General features: G+C 38.4%; 1 protein-coding gene across 4 annotated transcripts in view; it reads left to right on the top strand.

Annotated features, from left to right (window-relative positions):
• Positions 1 to 25,143, top strand: part of myo3b (myosin IIIB) — an 89,108-nt gene that overhangs the window by 830 nt on the left and 63,135 nt on the right. For 3 of the 4 annotated variants that reach the window (XM_053496648.1, XM_053496649.1, XM_053496651.1), the window contains exons 2-10: positions 577 to 717; positions 916 to 952; positions 5,180 to 5,230; positions 14,093 to 14,276; positions 15,490 to 15,624; positions 18,209 to 18,313; positions 19,107 to 19,206; positions 20,551 to 20,627; positions 21,246 to 21,391. In XM_053496648.1, the coding sequence (XP_053352623.1) occupies positions 705 to 717; positions 916 to 952; positions 5,180 to 5,230; positions 14,093 to 14,276; positions 15,490 to 15,624; positions 18,209 to 18,313; positions 19,107 to 19,206; positions 20,551 to 20,627; positions 21,246 to 21,391 (848 nt within the window). In that variant the 5' untranslated portion in view covers positions 577 to 704. The remainder of the gene's footprint in view (positions 1 to 576; positions 718 to 915; positions 953 to 5,179; positions 5,231 to 14,092; positions 14,277 to 15,489; positions 15,625 to 18,208; positions 18,314 to 19,106; positions 19,207 to 20,550; positions 20,628 to 21,245; positions 21,392 to 25,143) is intronic. The other variant, XM_053496650.1, reaches the window with a different exon arrangement.

Genomic DNA, 25,143 nt, shown 5'->3' on the forward strand with positions numbered 1-25,143 from the left:
TTGTGCTGTAAATAGGATTCATGCATGAATTCATGCAATAATATGATTTAATACAAGTCTGTATGAAGTTAAAGTAGTATTGGGCAGCAAAACTGCTGTTCATTTTTAGAAATATGAAACAAGTACAAGGAATTACTCATAGGTAGTATGCATATTGTGTGCAGTATGACATGGAGTAGAGATGTTTATTAGGGACAGTTTCCCCTCACTTCGTTCCAGTTAAGTGATTCAGTGACCAGGCCTGAAAATTAGATGGGAAGTTTTCGGGGTCACAAAACAATAGCGGTTTTGTTTTGTTTTTTGGCCGTGGCAGCTGCTCTGTTTCATTGGTTCAGCTAACTTGAGATAGCAAGTGGTATCTGGTCTCTGTTTGACTTACATGTTTGTTACATCTATGCTTTTTGTCAGCATTCTTTGTTAAAATTCACACTATTAAAAAAAAAAAAAGCCCACATTAAGCTCTCATATTTTTTTTTTGTTGTGTGTTAACATTATGGTCATCATGTACTGTATGAGTCCTGGAGTTAAGTGGTTTGTAACTTCCCTGTGTGTGTGTGTGTGTGTGTGTGTGTGTAGCTGTGGGACTAGCAGTATGGTAACCGTGGTGTGCCACGCAGCTTCCTCCGTCACTGCTTCTTCTCACATTCCACTCAATTATTAACCTTGATGGAAAGCCTTGAAAATCACTTCGGCAATGTTAGGAGATGGCCATGGCAGGTGAGTTTGTTCTTCAGAAAACCACCTTTTTGACTGCTAAACACAAAATTAGTTTGGCTCTGTTGGAACAACCGGTGACATTATTCTATAGGGACTCTTGTACCTGGTATTATCCTGAAGATAAATAAGCTCCATCTGCATGGTACTGTATGGTGGTATAAATGCTTTTAAAATCACTTCTGCTTAATTTTTTTTTAGGAAATGTAAATGGAAGAGATGACACACTCAATAATGGGTAAGAAATTATACTTTCTGATATTATTTAAACAGCTAAATATATATATTTGTTTAAAAATATTATCTCCTCAATGTTATCTATGCTGGAAGCACCCATAGTCGTGGGGGATATTTGAATTATACTGTAATTTAACTATAGACGTATTAATTATAGTTAATTATAAGTTATGATATCAAGTCTTTTATATTTCTTTTGTATTATCATTATTCTGTCATTATTTACAGTATGTTTACTGTTGTGACCTTGATTTGCTCTCAATCTTAAGTATTTCAAGGACCACCGTATTTTAAATCTCTTATTCTTCCCCATTATAATATCATTTTCCGTTAATTTTATTTTTGCTGCAGTTTGGGTGTTTGTTGACACAATGCAAGAGTAAAAGACATAAACAATGGTATTAGTAAAATGTAATTGTTGATGCACATCAATATGGAAAGGGGGATAAAACCATTTCCAAACAATTTGGAGGTTAATGTTCTGCAGTGAGAAATATTATTCACAATGGGAAAGCACTCAAGACAGTTGCCTATTTTCCCAAGATTGGACGTCCCAGCACTTTCACATGCTCAGGTGTGTGTCTGTGTGTCTGTCTAAGACCCTATAGGCCTCACTGATCAAGTTAAAGTCTATGACGGCACAATTAGAAGAAGACTCTTTCAAATTTGAATTTGGAATTTGACTGAACAAGTTTCGTTTAGGTTTGTTTTGAAGGGTTGCCAGGAGAAAGCTTCTTGTGTCTAAAAAGGACATGGACACAAGACTGGTTCACAAACCTGCATCTAAACAAAGTACAAGGCTTCTAGAACAATGTCCTATGGCAACTCCAAAGTGGAGTTGTTTGGCCTAAATGAACAGTGCTGTGTTTGGGGAAACCAAATAGCATTTCAGCAGAAATACTCGAAATATATGGAAGCAAAATAGTCTCATTAATAATTCACAAAAAAAAAAAAACGATGCACACATGCGTATCCTAATTCACATGCATCAAACCCAATTTATGTGCATGAAAAAAAAAAAACATTCACAAAAAAACAACTCGCGTGCACAAAATAAATATATATATTCATAATATACGTTTTACAAATGCAAAACGCAATGCAATGCACGAGTGTTTCATGGAATGGAAATGTGAAAATCATCTTTCGTGTGAATCGCCCTGGATTGTGTGTGTGTGTGTGTATATTATTGAGACTTTGCTGGCAGCAATGTGGGTCACTCATACTCTTCAACCAATCAGATGCGGCATCACCATTCAACCAATCACAGCCCTCCAGGAGCGCAGCACTCAAGTAGCTCAGCTTTGCACACCTTTTGCGCAATCTGAGTTAATTACAATGGAAATGTAAACCAAAAACAGGATTCACGTCTAAGTTATTACTCTATTTCATAATATTTTACTAGAGGACTTCGCCAAAAATAACACAGATAACCACTTTATCTTCTTTATAAACACTTCACCCTCATTACATGTTTGTCAATCAAGACAGTTACAGTTTTTAATTTGGAGAATAGATGTTTCTATGGGTCATAGGGTATTCTCATATCTAAATGCAACCAGATTCATTAACAGCTCAAATGTGTACACTGAAAACCCTAATAAGTTAATTGGACTAAATTGATTGAGTAAACTCGTTGCCTCAATTTAATTGAGTAATGGAATCTTCCAAAACTTGCATATTTAAGTTTATTTAACTTGGCGGTTTTGTAGACTGTACTTAAATCATTCAGTTCAACAAACTTAGCACTTATTTAATGTACTTAAAAAATTGCGTTCACTTGGTATAAATTTTTTTTAAGTGTACTTATATATTTAAGTTAACTCAACATGAAAATGTAACTTAAACCTGTTAAACAATGTTCTTATATTTGACTGCAAGCTTTGTGCACACCGAACTGAAATAAAACAATGAACAGCATTTTTAAGCTTAGATTTTTTTATTAATTCAGCCTCAGCATGAACCGGAGCACATTTCACACGTCACCCCTTACCCACACACACAAACAGGGCCGAAGCCACTAACCCAAACACCCTTCCTCAACATGGTGAACACACCGACATCCCCGCAAAGCATGCTGGTCGTCAGCCGCCGCCCCGCCCACGCCACATTCACATTTGTGAAAATTGACCTTTTGAAAATTTTCAATTTTTTCCCCCAAAGGATTAATCATGATTTTGAGCTCACAACACTTGAAATCTTAAGTTTATGCATTTTGATGGTAAATAAGTTAAATGAACTTATATTTTTAAGTGATGGGTCCAAAATGCAAAATTTTAAGTAATGTTTAGTCAACATTACTTGATTGTATAAGTAAAGACAACATTAGGGTTTACAGTGTATAACATAATGAATTAAAGCTGCACGACTTCAAATTTGCTTTGTCACTGAGCCAGAGAGCGGGTGTCATTTATAGGTATTATTAAACAGCTTCACAAACTCTCTCTTCAGTCACCATTATTTCTTACAATATGATTTTCTTACGATAATTCAAATTATCAGAGGTACTGGGATAAAAGTTTGTATTTCTGCTATAAACACTAATGTCTACAATACAAACCAAAATAGAGTTTTTGAAAATTTATAACATTTCGAAAGCAACTTTTGCTTTAAATAAAAGTCGTATCAGTTATATCATGGCTCTCAATTTATCCATTCATGCAGCTGAGTGTGAATTATCAATAATTATAAAAGACTGTTTCAACAGGTGACGAGAGTTAATTGATACAATAAAATAACACCAGTATTACATAGTAGCTGGCAAAACTTGTCAGAGTACAGCATCTTACTGCAATCTTTTATATATCTATATTTATATTTGTCTGATCCACTGACGCTGTATGAGGTTGCCTGTATTAGATTTGACAGTGCTGTCATGACATCTTCTGGAATATGTATCATTTCATCCAGGGCACTAATAACCACTAGCTCCTGTCTGCAAATAAACTGTAGGTAGTCAATGTTCAGTGGCTGTGTCTCCAGGACATGAACCAAACGATCATGAAGTTGTTGAAGAACATACTGCTGGAGAGATTTCTAAATTATTAAAAAAGAAAAGATGTATTTTAATGGACAGACAGTAAGTTATATTGTTTAAAATAAATGTTTTGAATCATGCTGCATATCTTCTTCAAACCACATTGTTACAACATAGTTGTTACGTAAAGTACAACATGCTATACTGTATGTATTCATTGCAGCCGCTGTAAGTTCAAACGGACCAAACACCAGTTTATAAAGTCATAAGAAATGATCAATTCACCACTTAAATGGTACAAATGGTAGTCAGTCACATGCTATTTTTACTATGCTGAGTCATTGCATTGTTTCAAAAAAATGAAAAACTGTGACAAATATGTAATGAGGGTGAAGTGTTTATAAAAATGATAAAGTGGTTAGCTGTGTTATTTTCGGCAAAAGTCATTAATGAAACATTACGGAATAAAATAATAACTTACACGTGCATTCTATTCTACTGATGGGATTTCCGTTGTAATTAACCAGTGTGCAAAGCCAAGCTACTTGAGTGCTGCGCTCCTGGAGGGCTGTGATTGGTTGAATGGTGAGGTCGCATCTGATTAGTTGAACATGACATGAACAATGGCATCTTATTACAACTTATCTGAAATAGGAAAGGTGCCTTCATCTGCTATCCTGCCCCAATTGTTTGGCATGTGATCTGCTAAAGGCCCCTCCTTATCCAATCTTATCCAATATCCAATCCTATATCCTATATTATCATATATCTAATATAACCAATATCGGTTCCCAAATTGCCCGTAGTGTGTAAGTGAGTGTGTATATGTGCGTGCCCTCGTGATGGATTGGCACCCTGTCCAGATGTACCTCGCCTCGTGCCCCAAGTCTAGGATAGGCTCCAGGCCCCCTGCGACCCTGAATACAGGATATATATGGGACATTCTTCTTATTTAGTTAACCAAGAGGCGTCATGAGATTTTGTGCATGAGAGGATCAAGAGAACAAATAGTGCTACTCTACTAGGTATAATGTCTGCATTTGGGGCGCATACAGTATGTAAGAGGAGTCAAACTACAAGGTAAGTATGTAATGAGAGGCAGGATTGGCTGTCATTACTGTGTGTGGTGTCCTGTGTTTTAGGTCCACAAATGCATGACTCAGTGTTACTTGTTTTCCGCCCCATGTGCAAAGTGGTAGCTATCAGTAAGGGCATGTTGTGTGTTTTTTATTCTTATCATTCCATGCATAGGCTGGCTTCAACGGAAGGGAAAGAATTATACCATCTTCACGGCAGGATATGGTGAGAGAGAAAAGCAGAGACTGATAAATTAACAGTGTGCAAAGTTTGTCCCAAAGCTATTCATTATTTAAATGAAACATATTTACACACTCACTCTTCACTTTAATAGAAACACATGTACTGTACATCTTCACATTCATGCAGTAATCATATGGCAGCAGAGCAACTCATATCCACACTAACCCACAGTAAAAATAACAGCTTCTGATCAGGGATCTTATACATTTCCTTAAAATAATTACACAGCAAAGGGGATCTACACTGCTTGGTCAAAAAACCCTTTACCTTAAATTATGGTGTACATTGACCATGGCATTGTTTCGACAACCTTATGCAATGCCAACCTTATGCTTCTGACTTGAGTAAACTTTTTGACGAGATCTTGTATAGACAGGTTCGACTCCTGTCTCTGTGTGCATGGAGTTTGCATGTTCTCCCCGTGCTTGGTGGGTTTCCTCCAGGTATTCCGGTGGATATTCAGGTCAGGTTAATTGGCATTCCCGAATTGCCCATCGTGTGTAAATGAATGTGTGTGTGCCCTGTGATGGATTGGCACCCTGTCCAGGGTGTACCCTGCCTCGTGCCCTAAGTCTCCTGGGACAGGCTCCAGGCCCCCTGCGAAACTGAATAGTGGATTAAGCGGTATAAACAATGAGTGAGTGAGAGTTGTGAGATCTTGTATGGATGACGGGAGAGTCAAACACTCCTCCACTTCTCTAGTATATCACCAAAACTTTCAATGGGGTTAAGGTCAGGACTCTGGGATCTAAACTAGTCTGCATGCTCCTTTACAGTTTGAGCCCAATTAGTCTTCAACTTGTAGTTGGGAAATATGTCCTGGCCATCAAAGAAAAAAATCCTTTATAATTATCCACAGGGATAACGATAATATAGTACAGGGATGAATAATTGGATCATTTACATGGCTAATGGCATTCATATGGTGGCCCCTAGAGACAAATAACATGCAAAAGTTTAAGCACAAACATTACAGAAACATGCTGCAAATCCAAAAACACACACAGAAAAGCAATGCAAATACTAACACATTCACCAAAGTTATTTTAGAAAGAACCAATCAAAACCAAAAACACAAAAAAAGTCACAGCACATGGTTAAATATCTATGGTTTAATGAATTGGTGGTAATAATTACTGTATCATTCCAATTGTATTTTGTTTCTGTAATAATGCAGTGTTCTAATAATCCTTAAACAAACAGTTAAATCAAATGCCCATGTCTTGTTCTGTCAAGTTTATTCTGTTAGCTGTGTAATTAATCCCACACCCTAACCATCCCTGTATTTCACGGAACTGGCATGCTCTTACCTTTATAAGTTATTAGTCCTTTTTCTATCTGTCTTTATCCTCTCTGCATACTATAGTACTGACTGAAATCTTTTATCCCGGATATCCCACTCTCTTTCTCAGTCTCTAACACTCTAGTATAATCTTTCTCCTGTGCCATAACCCCATGCTGAGGTGCCGTGTCCCCGGTTGCTTACTATTTATAGTAATTGATTATGTTTTAATGAATGAAAAGAAGCTGCCAGGTGTAAAATTACTAGCACTGAGCGCTACACTATGATCTTCAGCTGACGCACCTCAGATCGCCCCTCCCCCCTTTTTTTAAATAATTATATATATATATATTTTTTTTTAAACGTAAGAAAACTGTCAAAAAAAAGAAAACATCGATCTACTCAGAAACTTTTTTGAGGGGAGAAAATAAGAGCTTATGTGCTAACCAGTGGCAAAATAGAAGTGATGACAGCCACCTGTAGCTAAGGTCCATGGGATCACAATCAGCCATACTGATGGGAGGGACAGCGTATTTTTTTCTCTCTGGTCAGTCACAGAGGCACTAGCCAATTGTACTGGAAGTGATACTCCGTCCCTAGGACGGCATCATAGCCATGCTGATATGACCCTCCAGGTCATGCTTTTGTGCTGAAAAAGGTTAAAGATCCTTATAGCATGTAAAGTGACTGACAGCAGCTAAATAATTGCTAAATAATTTTTTTTTGAGGTAGGCCCTGGTCAGTAACCACAATGCACTGTGTGTTCTAACACATTTTTATCCAATCCAGGATTATCTTCATTGTTTTTTTTATTTTTATTATTTTTTTTTTTACAGTAGCTCTACTTCATTGGATCGGTCTACACAGGCCAGCCTTCACTTCTCATATGCGTCACTGAGGCTAGTAACCAGTTTACTGGGTTTCTTTCCTTGGAACATTTTGTCAGGTTCTAACCAACACTTCAACTTCAGGGACAAAACCTTATACAGTGAAACCTAGGATTACGAGCATAACTCATTCCATTCCAAAACACTTGTAAACCAAATCAAATTTTTCCATAAGAAATAATGGAAACTCTAATTATTCGTTCCACAGCCCAAAAAAATAAATACATAAAAATAATCAACACAAAATATAAAGTAAAAATAAAACAAATTAACCTGCACTTTACATTTTAAAAAAAGTAAAAATAAATCCTGACGGATAACTGTTTCCATTTGTGCGCGAAGGCACTGTGTATGTGTGTGAGAGGTTAAAGAAAAAAGCCCCTCCCCCCATCTCATCTTACACACCCTTCCTCCACTCTTTTCACACACAGGCGCACACAACAGAAACACTGTTTTATCGGAAAAATTAACAACAAATCTTTCTAATGATACTTGATTGAGCGACACACTAACGGAATCACCGCTGTAAAGTAAAAATCAAACAAATTAAACTGCATTTTACCTTTGAAAAGAATCACGACAGAGCAGTGTGTGTGTAGAGTAGTGTGTGTGTGTGTCTGTGAAGGCAAAATTAGGAGGAGTCTGTGTGCGTGTGTGTGTCAGTCGCCATAATGATCACACACACTACTCATCACTTGCCATATACTGTATCTTAGTATGCTAGTATGCTAAAATGCTCAAAATATCCTTGCATCATATTTTTTTCTCATTTCCATGAAAAATACCAACAATTTTAGAATTTATAGAAGTTATTTGCCATGCATAACTCATTCAATGATGAGGCACAGGGTGTATTTATTTTTATATTTTTTTGAATAGACACTATCATCTATTACATCACATACTACACTTCTATCACATCACATACTACAGCTTATTAGTATACAGTAGCATGTGACCAGGACTGAGTCATTGAGTATGTCATGGCATCATGTTTAATCCTAAATGATGCTGACTGAAAGAGAGAATGAAATTTACTGTGGGACAGAGATGTGCCGTTGTTTTCACCCAGGTCCTTTTCCCACCTGTTCTTCATTCTTCGTGTGTATTCTCCCTGGACTTGAGCTCATAGCAACATGGCCACTGTTTATCACAGGAGTGGAGTCTCTGGGTGTAGTCAGTCTAGGAGCTTTTGTGAGTGTGGATGGCATGCAATACAGTATAAACATTTTTAAATGCACATTTGTCAGCAGGCTGCAGGTGGAAGCTGAACGCTAAAAATATTGATGCATCTTTAATATACAGTATTGATATGAGATATTTGTTTAGATCATAGTGTCACAAAACAACATAAAGTGGATCTTGAATGCCTTATGTGTTTTAGCTGATGCTTGGAAAAACTGTAAGCATATTTTACACTTTAACATTTTATATTAAGGCAGTTCAGTACAGCTGATTTAGCAGTTTTAGATCACAGTATTCTGGACACATTGTCTACACTATTTATCTATAGTATATCACACATGCTTACTACATCAAATGTCAACTGCATTTCTTGTAAACATTTCATATGGAAATTAGCGTTCCGGTGTGTGTGCATCCGTATTTTTAAGTAACCTGAGTGTACCATATTATGCTCTTTTATGACTGGCTACATCTCTCCTTTGAATATTTAAAAGATGATCACATTTCACATTACAATTTAATGAACTATTCATGAAAGCTGATTGCATGATTTCGGCTTGACACATTTTCACCTAAGATACACAGACATGCATACAGCCATTTCAGCAACGTGGTAGAGAAGAACTTGATAAAAATAAGGTGTGTTGTCTCTCTTTTTGTTTTAAATCTTAAACTATTCTAATCTACCATGTGTTTGTTTAATTAAACGATAGTGAGGTTAGGAACTCTCGGTTATTATTTGGACCTCCTCACGTTTTTTTTTAAATATGTAAAATTTTGTAAGTATCTTTCAAAATTGTATTGTGTAGGTAAGGATTAATGAAGGATATATTAATATCAGTTGATGCTATTATTACAGTATATGTATTATGTAGTGTGTATTACAGTATGCAAAGTTTACATGAACTGCTTTAATTTTCAAGAAGATATAGTGCGTTTCATTTGTAGAAACATTAAGATAATAGATTTTCTGCTTCCACTTGGCATAAAAATAATAGAAAATAAGGAGATTGTTTGTTTCGTTTGAAAGGTGGAAGAGAATCTGCTTGACTAGAATGGTTACTGTTTATGCACCTGTAACCTTTGGATCAAAAAGTGTTAGATTTAAGGTTTTTTTGGTGTTGTTGTTGGGGTTTATGGTGCATGTGGAGTGTTGCCTGTGGGTTTGTGAAAGTTAATATCAGGATATCGGATGATCGTGTCACTGTGCTCCCACAGATGCTGCGAGCAACATGACCCTCTTACAAAAACAATTGTATCCGAGACATTCTGTGACTAAGTTCACAGTTTTAAGACTATTATCTGACATATTTTCAAATAGTTTATTGAAACTCAACATAACCTTGATAAAAAATTATTATTATTATTGTTATTATACCGTCTTTTATAAGCAATTCTCTCTCTCTCTCTCTCTCTCTCTCTCTCTCTCTCTCTCTCTCTCTCTCACACACACACACACGTTGGAGTGACCTCCAACCTAGCAAGGATTAAGTTCTGCACAAAACAAATAGTCTACTATTAAATGTTTTTAAGTCTGACTGCAATAAATTGAGCATTTGCACAGTGTTATCCTACAAATCCTTCAGATAGTTTACTGTTTAGTAAAGATGTAGGCTACACTTAACATTTTCATTGTTAATTTCATGGGCTATCATCATTCTGCGTGTGTGTAGGCCTACGTGTGTCTACCTAGAAATCCGATAGTCAGCCGTGTCATTTATATAGCTCTGGGGGTTTATTTCTTGTACTGTGTGAAGATTGACAACAATTTCGATCAATCGTGACAGACGTAAGACCACTCGTTAATGTGATGTGGATGGCAATGTACCTAATTGGCAGACGGTTTATTTGCGAGTAGCAGCTAGGTAGGCTAGTGGTGCAGGTTGTCGCAAACACTCACATGCATGAGTGACACACACGCACCCCAAAAAGCCCTCTGTCTTCCCTACATAAATGTCCCTCCCTTCACTCTGCCAACATTTCAGCTACTTCTTACCGGACTCGTAGCTATTCTGAAGCCTTCCTCAATTTGTCCCTGCTGGCTCACGTCTCTCACCTCCTCCTCCTCCTCCTCCTCCTCCTCCGAATCAATTTTAATAACTACTCCTTCTTCATCTGTGTGACGTTACTCTGCTACTCTGTTACTCTCCGGCAGCCTGAGCACTCTGCACTGCCTCTGCACTGTTGTTAGATGTTAAAAAAGTTTGCCACCACCACACGTTCAATTGCAGCTGCTGGTGCAATTGTGATTTTCGCACATTTTGCTGCTTCCACTTTTAGCCTTTTGCGTCTTTTCTCCCGCAGCTTCTCTGCACCCCCCTTGCTCTTTTTCTCTTTTTCTGGTTTATCCATTGTTATAGAAGGACTCATCTCAAACTCGAACTCTAAATAGCAGATTTTGTCAAGGGGAGATGAGGCCTGCCCAGGAGGGAGGCAGGGCGTGGCCTGAGATTTCATTGGACTAGCTCAATGTCCTCTAAGACAGTCAACCAATGGGCCGCGATTCGTGTCTCAGATACTCTACCGTTGCGGTAATAAATAAATTGGTCTAATAAACTTTTTAAAAAATATTAAATTATGACTGACAGCACAGGCCCAAAAATGTGCGTCGGCCCACCGGGCATTGCCCGGTATGCCCTATGGTCTGTCCAGGCCTGACTATAGGCTGTTCAACTGTACTTGTTGGTAAAATAACTCAGGGGTTTTACTTAACATAGACTCCATTACAATCAAGTAGGGATAACTGCAGGCTGGAGCAAAAGTCATGCCGAAAGGTAGGGGGCGTGCCGAAAGGTAGGGGGCGTGCCAAAAGGTAGGGGGCGTGTCGAAAGGTAGGGGGCGTGCCGAAAGGTAGGGGGCGTGTCGAATGGTAGGGGGCGTGTCGAATGGTAGGGGGCGTGTAATCCTATTTATATGTAAGTACCTTTAGTTTAGCGTGGAAGAACATGGCGGTAAGGCTTGGCGTGGTTAGTCAGTATAAATAATTTTTTCCTTTATTTTCGTCATTTGATTGTTCGTTTAATTGTTGTCGACAAACACATTACTTTGGCATCGGACGGAAAGGAGTGTTCACAGCATTTTATTCTGACAGAGAGTTTGACGGATTCTGTTCAATGGACTGCTACTACAGCCTGAATGAATGAGCAGATTGGGTCGAGGGGTTCTTCTTTTTTTTTTTTGCTTGTGAAGACAAGCTCTTAAACGGAGCAGCTCTGCCTCCACATTTGGAACTAAATAAATATTTTATTGGCTAAAATTGTGTCTGTTTACTAAATTCGTGCCCCTTCAACTGTTACTAAACTGTACTCCTCCTTATTGTGGTGTTTTATGAACCATATTTGTCCTTATCAGGCAATGTCTTTTAAGTTTTCATGCACTTTTAGTAAAACTACAGAAAAACAACTGTCAGTTCAAAACATTCTAAATGACTAATTCTGTAACTTATTGTATTGCAAAAATATAAAAATTACATAAAAAAATTTATGAACAGCTTGTGGTACTATATTCTTTTAAATAATTGTAATTTGATTTTGATTATGGGTTTGATACAGTTAAGGCTAGAAGGAATACAGCTCGAGCTCTATTGGGCACATCAATCTAACGTTTTATTTTCTTCTACTATACAACAGTAAAACTTTTTTTTTTCCGGTCGGAGCTATATATCCCTTTTAGCCACGACCATGGCTTAAACGCTCGAGGATGACGTCAGTAACCCGCAGTAGAATGTTTAGAAAGGAATATTTGCAATATCGATATTTTACAGGAAAATAATGGAATTTTAATATAGAGGATTATGTTGGCTGCATTACTTAAACGCATTAGAAAGAACAATAGCGTTTAATATTAGCCTTTGTGCGAAACAGACAACTTGCGCGACCAGTTATAAAGACCTTTCGGCACGCCCATTACTCCGATCTGCAGCTACCCCTGTCTCATCACAACTGATGCTGTCACCTTAATTGAACCCAAATTTTGAATCCTCCTTTTTCGCAGCTGAGGGTCTCCCACTGCGTGGTGTCTCTTCTATGCTGGTTTACTCTCCTTTAAACTATGTCTATACTTGCCCTTGTCAATCGTGTCATTTCTGTATCCATTCTGTAGAGCAGTGGGACGTCATCATCTGCCACAAAGGGAATTGGGTTCAGTGATGGCACAAACGCATCGCTTGTGATAGAGACTATGTTTGGTAGTACCTTTATAAGAAGGAAGAATTGCTTTACCGATATGTTCTACCAAAAAAAAAAAGATATGTCCACTTTTGTATTTCATTTGATACAGCCCTTACACATTAATTTTGTTTCATTTACAGGAGTTTAATTTGTTTTGCTGCTAAGCATGTTTACATTTGCTCAAAAGGACTTTAGACCTCCTCATGTACTGTACTTAATGGGTTTTGCTTTGAGGACATTGTGTGTTTTCTGGACTGCCTGTGGAGAACTGGTAAATGTTTATTTCCAGCTAAAAATGGACCCATTAGAGACATCTGTCATAGGTTAGGCTGCACTTACCATGTCCCTTTCAGCAAATAAATGAGAACTATGAAATATCCATCTCTCAGGGTACAACACCCACCATCACTCACTGTCTGCCATAGTGATTCATAATTCTGCCTGCGTCGCTGAGCGTGCACCATTTACCTTCTCCACTTCAACCTGCGTCCTAAGTAAATGCGTCTCTAGTGCAGGGTTGCGTATCCGTGCACATATACATCATACAAATCCAAGAACGTAGTTTCAAAATGTGCTGCATCTTTAGCAGTAGACAAATGCATCACTGGTTTATTTGGAATTACATTTCACATGTTGTGTAACGTAACAGTCACGTCCTGTTGGTTTGAGATGTCATTTGCTCTCACAGGTTGGATAAGTTTTATACTGACTCAAATAATGTGGAGCTAACTTCGGAATGACACTCATCTATCTAAGGCCCTGTCTGACTTTGTGCACTCTTCTAAGCTTTACCTTACTTCAGGACAAGCCTCAGTCCCTAGACACATTGTTCACTTTAGTGTTGCAGCATTCAGTTGGCATTAAGAAATTGTATTAAGGGAGGATGCTTTGTCTTACTTGGGAAGGGAGTGAAGAATGTAAGTAGATTTTAAGACTCGGCTCAAGAGACACTACACTTTAAGGGAGAGGTAATCTTCCTCAAATCCAATAGTCTCGAAAGGATTGCTGAGCTCTTAATGTTAAGGCAAAGCTCTGTGAGCATTCTGTATCTCCCTCTGGGTCTTTGCTGTTCTCTCTTGGGTGATGACCTTGGTTTCACTTCTGTCTTCTGCTATGGTCACCTAAAATACTGTAGTGAAACAATTAGAAGCATTGATTGAAACCTTGCATCTGTTCTCCTCGTGAGTATTTATTGTTTGTCTGATGTAACTGTAAAAGCTCCTTTATCTCCCTGTTATTTTCTGATCTGTCTGTATGAGATAATCTCTGATGTGACTCAGACTGGAGCTGTGATGAGATTATGTGTGTTTGTTGTGTTCAGGAAATCACTGTATGGGCTGTATCCCTACAAGTCCAGTATGATCAGGCTGGAGGGACTGGAGCACCCCTCTAACGACTGGGATATCGTGGAGACCATTGGGGAGGGGACCTATGGCAAAGTCTACAAAGTCATCAACAAGAAAGATGGAAGTCAAGCAGCTGTGAAAGTTCTGGATCCTGTTAATGTAAGTCATTAAGGGACTGAATGAGAAAAGTGTGTATTAGAAAGTGTTGACTGTAAACTGGTAGATTTTAAGTACAGTAATATGAACAACTCATATTCAGTGATCTATTTTAGAGTTAAAGTATACACAAAAAACACTTAATGGAAAAAAATTAAGCAAAAAGTTCTACAAGTACTGATGATACTTTTACAAAAGTCAAAGAGGACAAGGGCCAGGATATACTCCAGTTACTGTTTTATTAACATTGATTAAGTTTTTAATTATTTGGTTATTATGCTCTGTTAACTACTGTTCTGCTATAAAATCAGTTCCGACTCTCAAGGACTTAAGACCTTCACAGTCACTAAGCAAGTGTTATAAGAAATTTAGATAAATAAATAAATAAAAATCCAATGTGTGTCATTTAGCAGTGGTTTTAGATAAACATCTGTAAGTCAGTAGAACATTATTAGAACCTGAAAGAACTGTGCTGCACCTTCAACTTTGTGGAAGAAATGTGGCCAGAAAAAAAAAAATCTGGAATGGAGATTTCTTAAACGCTTAGTAAAAATGCATGGTAAAATATGTGACTAAATGTTAAATAGTGAGTGTAAGAGCATTTCCACATACAGTATACAGTTTGACAAGTGTGACATCAATTTGACTAAACAAATGTGTTTTGCTAGGGATTATAATATTATATATTAGACATTGAGCAATGGGTAAAGGTTGAGTGGTCTGATGAGTCCAGATTGAGCCTGTTCCAGAGCAATGGGCACGTCATGGTAAGAAGAGAAGCCCATGAAGAGATGTAGACATCATATATAGTGGCCACAAGTGGTAGAAGCCTATGGAGGTGTTATGATCTTGGGTTGCTTCAGTTGGTCAGGTCTAGACTCAGTTATGTGACAATAAAATAAAGTCAGCTGATGACTTGAATCAATCAATCAATCAATCAATCAAATTTATTTCTTAAGCACATTTAAAACAACTTTAGTTGACCAAAGTGCTGTACAAGTACAAAACAATAAATCAGCAGGTACTACTTAATATTCATCGCTCACTATTACAAATTATAAAATAAAATAATTTTTATTTGTTTTAAGCATGGTTTTAAAATGATTAAGATTCCTGAATGTACTGAATGACCAGTGCATCACATCAATGAAAAATGCATACATAAATGTTTATGAAAAAAGTGTTGTAAGCAGAATTTTTTATCCTCTTTCTTCAGGATGTTGATGAGGAGATTGAGGCTGAGTACAACATATTACGCTCTCTTTCAAACCATCCTAATGTGGTAAAGTTTCTCGGCATGTTCTATAAAGCTGATGAGTTCACTGGAGGACAGCTGTGGCTGGTTCTAGAGGTTGGATGCTGTTTTTTCCCTCTTAAATTTAATCATGTTCAAATAACCACAATAACTAAAAAGACTACTAATATTATATAATATAATTTTTTTTTTTAACTGGTTCCTTCTAGGGTTTTGTCCATATTGATGAACCCTTAAGTAGAACATTGCAATAGGTTTCCACTAGGACTTCTTTTATTGTTGAATAAATTATTCAAATATTTTATTTCTTCTTCTTCTTTGTTTTTCGGCTGTCCCCTTTCAGGGGTCGCCACAGCGAATCATTTGCCTCCATCTAACCCTATCCTCTGCATCCTCTTCTCTTACACCAACTAACTTCATGTCCTCTCTCACTACATCCATAAATCTCCTCTTTGGTCTTCCTCTAGACCTCCTGCCTGGCAGTTCCAACCTCAGAATCCTGTACACCTTTCCTTTCATTCTCGCTGATACTCTTTTATCGCACAACACCCCTGACACTTTTCTCCACCCATTCCAACCTGCCTGTACCCGCCTCTTCACATCCTTTGAACACTCTCCGTTGCTCTGGACCGTTGACCCTACTTAAAATCTTGCACCTTCTTTACCTCTGCTCCCTGTAGCCTCACCGATCCTCTTGGGTCCCTCTCATTTACACACATGTATTCTGACTTGCTGCGGCTAACCTTCATTCCTCTGCTTTCCAGAGCATACCTCCACCTCTCCAAATTTTCCTCCACCTGTTCCCTGCTCTCGCTACAAAACACAATTTCATCTACAAACATCAGAGTCCATGGAGACTCCTGTCTTACCTCATCTGTCATCCTGTCCATCACCAGAGCAAACAAAAAGGGGCTTAGAGCCGATCCTTGATGCAGACCCACCTCCACCTTGAACTCTTCTGTCACACCTACAGCACATCTCACCCCTGTCTTACAGCTCTCATACATTCCTGCACCACTCTAACATAACATTCTCTGCCACTCCAGACCTTCTCATACAATACCACAGCTCCTCTCTTGGCACCCTGTCATACGCTTTCTCTAAATCTACAAAGACACAATGCAACTCCCTGTTACCTTCTCTGTACTTCTCCGCCAGCATCCTCAAAGCAAATACTGCATCTGATGTACTCTTCCTAGGCATAAAACCATATTGCTGCTCACAAATGCTCACCTCTGCCCTTAACCTAGCTTCCTAACCTCCTGTACAGATCCACCTCTCCCTCCTTACTGTCTAGCCTAGCATACAAGTCCTTATATGCTCTTTGTTTGGCCTTTGCCACCTCTACCTTCACCTTACTCTGCATCTCCCTGTACTCCTGTCTACTCTCTTCAGTCCTCTCAGAGTCCCACTTCTTCTTAGCTAGCCTCTTTCCCTGTGTACACTCCTGGACTTCCTCATTCCACCACCAAGTCTCCTTGTCCACTTTCCCTTTACCTGATGATACACCAAGTACCCTCCTACCTGTCTCTCTAATCACATTGGCTGTAGTTGTCCAGTTAACTGAAAGCCCCTCCTGACCACCCATAGCCTGTCTCAACTCCTCCCTAAAGACTTCACAACATTCTTCCTTTCTCAGCTTCCACCACTTTGTCCTCTGCTCTGCCTTTGTCCTCTTCGCCTTCCTCACCACCAGGGTTATTTTACACACCACCATTCTGTGTTGTCTGGCCACACTCTCCCCTTCCAACACTTTGCAGTCACTGATCTCTTTCAGATTACAACGTCGACACAAGATGTAGTCGACCTGAGTGCTTCTGCCTCCACTCTTATATGTCACCCTATGTTCCTGCCTCTTCTGGAAGAAAGTGTTTACTACTGCCATTTCCATCTACTTTGCAAAGTCCACCACCATCTGTCCTTCTACATTCCTGTCCTGAAGACCAAACCTGCCCATCACATTTTCATCACCTCTGTTCCCTTCCCCAACATGTCCATTGAAGTCTGCACCAATCACCACTCTTTCACCTCTGGGGATGCTCTGCATCACTTCATCTAACTCACTCCAGAATTTCTCCTTCTCTTTGAACTCACATCCTACCTGTGGGGCATAACCACTAACAACATTGAACATTATGCCTTCAATTTCCAGCTTCAGCTTCACCCTATCGGATACTCTCTTCACTTTTAGAACATTCCTTACAAACTCCTCTTTCAGAATAACTCCTACTCCATTTCTTTTCCTATCCACACCATGGTAAAACAATTTGAACCCTGATCCTAAGCTTCTAGCTTTGCTACCTTTCCACCTGGTCTCCTGTACACACAGTATATCCACCTTCTTTCTTTGCATCATATCAACTAACTCTCTTCCCTTCCCTGTCATGGTCCCAACATTCCCTACTATCACTCCTAAACTCTTGCCTTTCCTCTTCTCTCTCTGCTTTCGAACACGCCTTCCTCCTCGCCTTCTTCGATATTCAAATATTTTATTTATTTATTTTTATTTTATTTTTGTGTTTTAAGAATTGCGTCTTTTAGGCGTAGCCCAGGAGATATAGTAGATAAATGTAAAATATATCTCCAGAAGTACGGTATGTGTTTGCTGCTTCACTGCTGCTTATAAATAATGAAAAAGAAATGAATAGGGAGTCGATGAGTGTTTTATTCTCTCTCTTAGCTGTGTAATGGGGGTTCAGTAACAGAACTGATAAAGGGTTTGCTGATGAGGGGAAAACGTCTGGAAGAACCTGTCATCTCTTACATCCTCTGCGGTGCTCTGCTGGTAAGACAGAAACACACACACTTACTCACTCACTGCTAAGTTAGTACACCAACAGCACAAGGCTGGGGCCGATGAGATGGCTTGCTCAGCACTCTGCCATGGGAGAAAAAGGGGAGCAGACACAGCTGTAGAAAGAGCAGAGGGAACACATGGACTGAGACAGGAGCAATATGAATTAAGCTACCAACCCCAGTGCAGGCGGTTCACAAAGACGTCTGGGGCCATTAACTCCTCTTCATTAATTTGGTGCCAGATAACCTATTTTAGGCTTTTATTAAAAGTGGAAACTTACTTTTCCAATTTGATGCCCTAGCTCAAATTTTATGGTGTGCATAAAACCGTCATTGAGCACTGTAATGTCTTAATTACCAGTTGACTCGTCTTTCCTTTTGAGATAATAATAATAATAATAATAATAATAATAGTAATAATAATAATTTGAGTGTCTGTCAAAAGACACTGGCATCATGTGGAAGGGTTTCATATGCCTGTTTTCATAAACATGAGGTATACTAACAATAATTTAGGTAACTGTAAAATATGATTTCTACATAATATGAAGCAACTATTGGAAGGGGAGGTTAAACTCACTTACTCACTTTAACCAATTATAATTATTTGGCTTCACTCCAAATAAACCCCATTAGTATGATAAACCATGATTATGCAATACGAAAAAAAAAAGCCCTCTGTTGCATAGATACATCATACAATACCTGCTAATCACAGCACTATTCAGTGATCATGTCTTAAGCCTCTTCCATTTCTTCCACATTCTGCTTTTCCACATCAGGGCCTCCAACACCTGCACAGCAACCGAATAATCCATCGAGATGTCAAGGGCAACAACATCCTGCTCACCACAGATGGAGGAGTCAAGCTGGTGGATTTTGGTAATAGCTATTTGTGTTTCAGTCTGTACTGAGAGCCTGCGGCATTGTGTAGCTTTTCACCTAGACATGCTGACAGAATGTCTATAAGTGGCTACATAATGTAGGTCTACAGAGTCCTCCACTGTACACGCACCTATATTTAGCAGCAGAATCATAAGCAGTCCTATAGACAGGACATACTATACTGACTAAATAGAGATTTAAAAATGATTTACTTTTGCTTTTGTTCAGTTTTGTGCTCCTTTTTTGCGTGTCTATATGTGCAATGCTAACCCAGACACATGCTTAAACAGAGAGTACTTAAATGAGGTAAGTGAGGTGAGCCATAGAGAGAGAGAGAGAAAGGGGTGGGTAAGGGGGAATTGACTTTGGCTTGCTCGAGGCATTTTTGGGTCTGTGTGTGTGTGTAGTGGGAAATGGAACCCTGCAGTGAGACAAAGCTGCTCCTTTTCATTATAAACGATGAGCATGAAGAGTTTGATGACAACAATGATGGCAATGATAATGATTATAATGGCTAAAGTAAAGGACTATTGTGTTGTGCCATGTAAAATTTTGTACTCATGCTTAAATGTTGATATCTGTGTATTTTTTTTATATCCTTAATAGCAGTGAAAATATAAAGTTTTCACATGATACAATAAGATTTGAATGATTTAATGATGCCACGGAACCTGCTGCGATACGATTTAAAGGCATCTAATCAATACATGGCCAGATCTGTCTGGAATTTGGGGTAGGACTAACCCTGATTGACAAATTATGTAATGTATGACAATTTTATAAAAGTATCAGATTTAGATATTATTATCAAAATTATAAATAATTTAAAAAATATATTTTTTAATATAAATAATTGTTTTAAAAGTTCAAAAAGTCATTTTTTTTATGAAAAATTATGATCAATAAATATTTATATGTTTTGGCCTCAATGCATGTCAATTGTTGCTTTTCAAATCACATGATTGTTCAACCAATATACATTATTTGTTTCTTATCTATTTATTAGATACCATAACTGCCTGCCAGACTAGTTTACTTATTAAAGACTGCCAGATTGGTGTACATGCTGAAGGCTGACAAATTTTAGTTTTTTTTTTTTACTATAGGTTGCCAGAGTGGTGTACTCATTAATGGCTATTAGATTGGATTACCCATTGGCTATATTGATGCATAGTTTATAAAAAACAGGGTTGGTTATATGAATGTTTATTGAGGTGGAGGTCAATAGGGGTAGTGGGATCACTGAAATATATTCCATTCCATTCCATTCTCCCTGTGGAATATGAATATCATTTCCATACCATGATCTCTGAGATGGGTTTGTGACCGTTTCTGTTGCAGGTGTGTCAGCTCAGCTGTCGAGTGCACGCTTGCGCAGGAACACGTCAGTTGGAACGCCTTTCTGGATGGCTCCTGAGGTATCTCCTCCCACTCTGTCTATTTCCGTCCTGTGCACTTGCAGATATAGTTCACATTGCAATTCTATTTTGGCCAGGATCATTTCCTTTCCATTCTCCCAAACATTCTGCACCCTGTGCAAATCTATGGGTTAATAAAGCATTGTTTAAAGTAGTACAGTTTACATTTTAAATGATATGTATTCCCCTGTGTCAGAGACTCTATGCTTGTGTGCATGTGCATTCTCAAGTGTGTGTCTGCATGTGAGCACAGTGGGGGGTCATATGAAGGTTAATAGCTGAGTGCCAGTTTGCCCCTTGCTTGTGCTATTCTTGAGTGAAGTGAGATGATTGGGCTAGAGGGAGGCTGGCCTCCAGGCCAATTAAAATTCAGTCTGCCAAAGTGGCTGTACAGTTTTTTCACGATTTGTCACAGTGACGTATGAGCCTTTCATAGCCTTGATGAGAAAATACAGCAATTTAATGTGGCAACGATAGTGATGTCTAAAGATTGTATATAAATCTACAGGAACAAAACAATACCAATGTAGGAAAGATTCAATCAGGAATCACAATAACATTAACATTATTGTGTTTGTGGGACTGAAATGCTATACATTTGTTTTGTCTTCTCCACAGGTTATTGCATGTGAGCAGCAGCTGGATTACTCGTACGATGCCCGCTGTGATGTGTGGTCTCTAGGCATCACTGCTATCGAGCTGGCTGAAGGAGATCCACCACTGGCTGAGATGCATCCTATAAAAGCTCTGTTTAAAATCCCAAGGTGAGACAGCAGAGGGCACCATGCACCCACCCATACTGTCTGGAATGGAGAAGATGGGATGGGAGAACTGAGAGGGTGGGATGGAGTGACAGCTGCGTGGATAGAAAGCCCTGTTCTTATAAAACGTCCCTGTAGAGGATTCTGTCTAAGCCGTCTGCTGGTGATTAAATACTTGTGTTTTTAACCTAAAAATCTTTTTTCAAAATATATTCTTTATCCTGGGTTAAAGGGAGATTTGAGATTTGTTTATTTATATTTGTGAAAGATTTTCATTTTTTAGCATTTGTGCTGATGTCAAATAAATTTAGCTTGAGGTTTTTGAGCTTAAAAAAAAAGAAGAAAAAAAAAAAGAAGGAAATCTGTCCCTACCCATTGTTCTGGTTAATGATTATTTGAATGCTTTGATGGTAAAAGCGTTTGACCTTCTGTCAGCTGTACAATCACATGATTATCTCACACAATACTGTGTGCCTGCACCCTCTGATTGCAATTTGCATGTGTGATTAGCCTCTTCTTTTCTCATTGAGATGAGGCTGACACTGAGGCTTCCTGCACAATGTTATCTGTCGCTCAACAAGCCCACACGAGAGGAGGGCCCTTAACTGTTAGCGTGATGCTAACCTTACACACACCTTCAGTCTGTACTACATCCAAACACGTGAACGGCCTAGCAGATGTTATGATAGCCCATGCAGTTGGTGATGTCATGGGCTAGCAGCAGATGTCCCAGTAATCCGGTTATTCTAAGTAACACTAATTATGATATGATGGACGTTATGAGACAAAAGGTAAATAATTTAAAAGGAAACCTGGCATATGGTGCTAAAAACGTGTAGCTGTTCATTTGCTGCTATCTCCGTCTGTCCTGCTCTCTCGTTATCCTCTTTTTCTTAAGATTTATTGAAATGAGAACAGATATCTGGTTGAGACACACAAATCATTGACATATGAAGCTTTAGCAAGGCCATGTCTGAATAAATAGGGGTAGCTGTGTATGAGTGTGTGTGTGGGGGGGTAGGGGGGGTGGTGGTGTGCACTGAATTGTGAAATGATTCCGTTAACATATCATCTGTCGTGGTTACACACGCTCCCTTACTGCACTGGCCTCGGACATTGATATTATGAGTGGGTGTGTGGAGACTTTATTCTGTCAGTAGGAGGCGTGTCCCTTCATAATGGAGGACATCTGTGACTGTGGCGCATTGAGTCACACCTAGGTTACAGATTGACTGAATATAATCTTTAAAATGTCACCATGTCAAATTCTAACACATTAGTTACTGACACTATTCATTGACATGACACTGTAACATGACACTATTTATTTCCTCTGTCCTGCTGTGAAATGAAATTCATAGTCATTTATAGTAATAAGCAGATCCTCTCTGGATTTTTATAACGCTCAGTTAAATCAATTTATTATTCTTACTTAGACACTGCACTGTCGAGCCAAACAAAATCTGTCAAAACTTGTGCCTGGCTTTAAAATTTTTTTTTATATAGATTTAGACACAAGTTATGCAGAGCGTGCATTAATAGATGCCATAAGGCTTAAGAATATCTGTGGTTTTAAGTGGCTGAGCCATAAAGTTTTGATCAGGAAGGTCATACATTTACATTTAGCAGACGCCCTTATCTAGAGCGACTTACATTTTTATCTCATTATACATCTGAGCAGTTGAGGGTTAAGGGCCTTGCTCAAGGGCCCAACAGGGACAACTTGGTGGTCGTGGTATTTGAACCTGGAACCTTCTGAACCTTCTGAACTGTAGTCCTCAGTGGCATCTAAATAAAATATTTATAACAATAATCTATTTAAGCTAAAAATACAATTCTATAATTTGGATGATATATAGAATATTATTCTAATAGCGCATCATAGTATATGCATATATTAGTGTCAAATCTTACAAATATACAAATCATAAATATACAAATGGCCAAGGCTCATCTGTAGGGAACAAAGGCAGGCCTGTCTGATCCGATACCACAGAAAAGCCAATAAAGCACAAATTGCAAAAAAATAGTCAATGGTGGCCAAGGTTAAAAAGAATCAGAACACCCAATGTACCTCACACTGCTGTGTATAGAGCTAAGCAAGAAAAGAGCTCAAGGTTGTTAATCTGGCCTCCACATTTTTCGAGATCTCAATGTAATTGAGCATCTACAGTATGGCTTCATTTTTCCAAACTGGTGGTTGCCCCTTGTAGTTACCCCAGCAGTCATTAATTACTGGGATGTGGTTACCTACTGACAGTGATAAGGTCTGTTAAATAGACTATATTTACATTTGGGCATTTGGCAGACGCTCTTATCCAGAGCGACTTACATTTTTTTTTTATCTCATTATACATCTGAGCAGTTGAGGGTTAAGGGCCTTGCTCAAGGGCCCAACAGTGGCAACTTGGTGGTTGTGGGGTTTAAACCTGGGATCTTCCAAACCGTAGTCTAATGCATTAACCACTGAGCTACCCCTGACCCCTAATAAGGACTAATAAGGGACTTGGAACTTGTGCGAACACCATATTATGTACTTAACAGTGCTGTGGTGCCGTGTGGGGGTACTGTTGTGTAACCACTGTTGATGCACGAATGGACATTAAACAAGGCATACTGTACCTGTACTGTACCAGGGAGTCATCAATTACTGAAGTGAAACTGAAACTGGTAGTGCAGGAGGCTGATGATGCGGTAAACTGCATTTCTTGCAATGCTGCAATGTTCCTCATGAGCTTCAAAAATATTTTTGACACAATTTTTACACTTTTTTTGGCATTTATGTTTTTTAACACACTTATGACCCAAAGAAATCATGCACAAAATATTCTCTCTTGGTTTGCCTTATTTGGAACAACAACCTTGTTTTACCCCCTAATGCAAAGAAGTATCTTATATCTCAAACTGTTTATATCTATATATTATATAGAATGTTCCACCTATTTTGCATTGTTTTTGCTCCGATTGCCTTTATATATTATTCCTTTATATAATATACATTCTCTCTTAGACTGTCACAGTCTGGCGGAAATATTAAATTTAAAACATCTGACTGTTTCCATCTCCTCAGTGTTGACGGTGTTATATGGGAGAGCCAGTGCTTATCTCAAGTGAGAATAATGGAGATACTAAAAGACATAAAAGTAAAAACCATTAACAGAATAATTCATTGCAGCTATCCGTGGTCATGATGATATTTAAACATTATTTACAGCAGCGGTATGCATCCTCTACGCTATCACCTCCTCAGGCATAAAGATGATGTACTGAGTCGTAAGTTAATTTTGATTTAGTTCTGGATTGTCCAGGCTTTGTCCTCCTACATGGCAGGATTTAATAGTTTCCCCAATTCACCCCATCTGATCAGTTAACCAAACCCCTCATGAGGTTAAACCCATATGTTTTTGAGCAGGTAAAACTTTAAAATGTGCACAGAAACATTTGTATATCTAGAAGATGAATTGAAACAAAATTAACTGTATGAATAGTCCAAAGATTTTGTAATGCATTGTACAGTATTATTCCATATTAGTCAGAAAATCTAACTAATAAAATGATTTCATCATTAGTTATTTGAATATTTAACATAATGTTAATCAATATTAGGACATATACTGCTGTATGTTAGTAGTAATGGCTAATGTGAAATTTAGCCATAATGAATATATAATATGTCACAAAAGAGTAAAGTTCAAAATATACTGTACTGTTAGCAGGCTGCTTTGTCATTACACAGACTGAAACCACACTTCATA

This window comes from Clarias gariepinus, chromosome 5 (genome assembly GCF_024256425.1).
Source record: "Clarias gariepinus isolate MV-2021 ecotype Netherlands chromosome 5, CGAR_prim_01v2, whole genome shotgun sequence".
In the NCBI taxonomy this organism is placed as follows: domain Eukaryota; kingdom Metazoa; phylum Chordata; class Actinopteri; order Siluriformes; family Clariidae; genus Clarias; species Clarias gariepinus.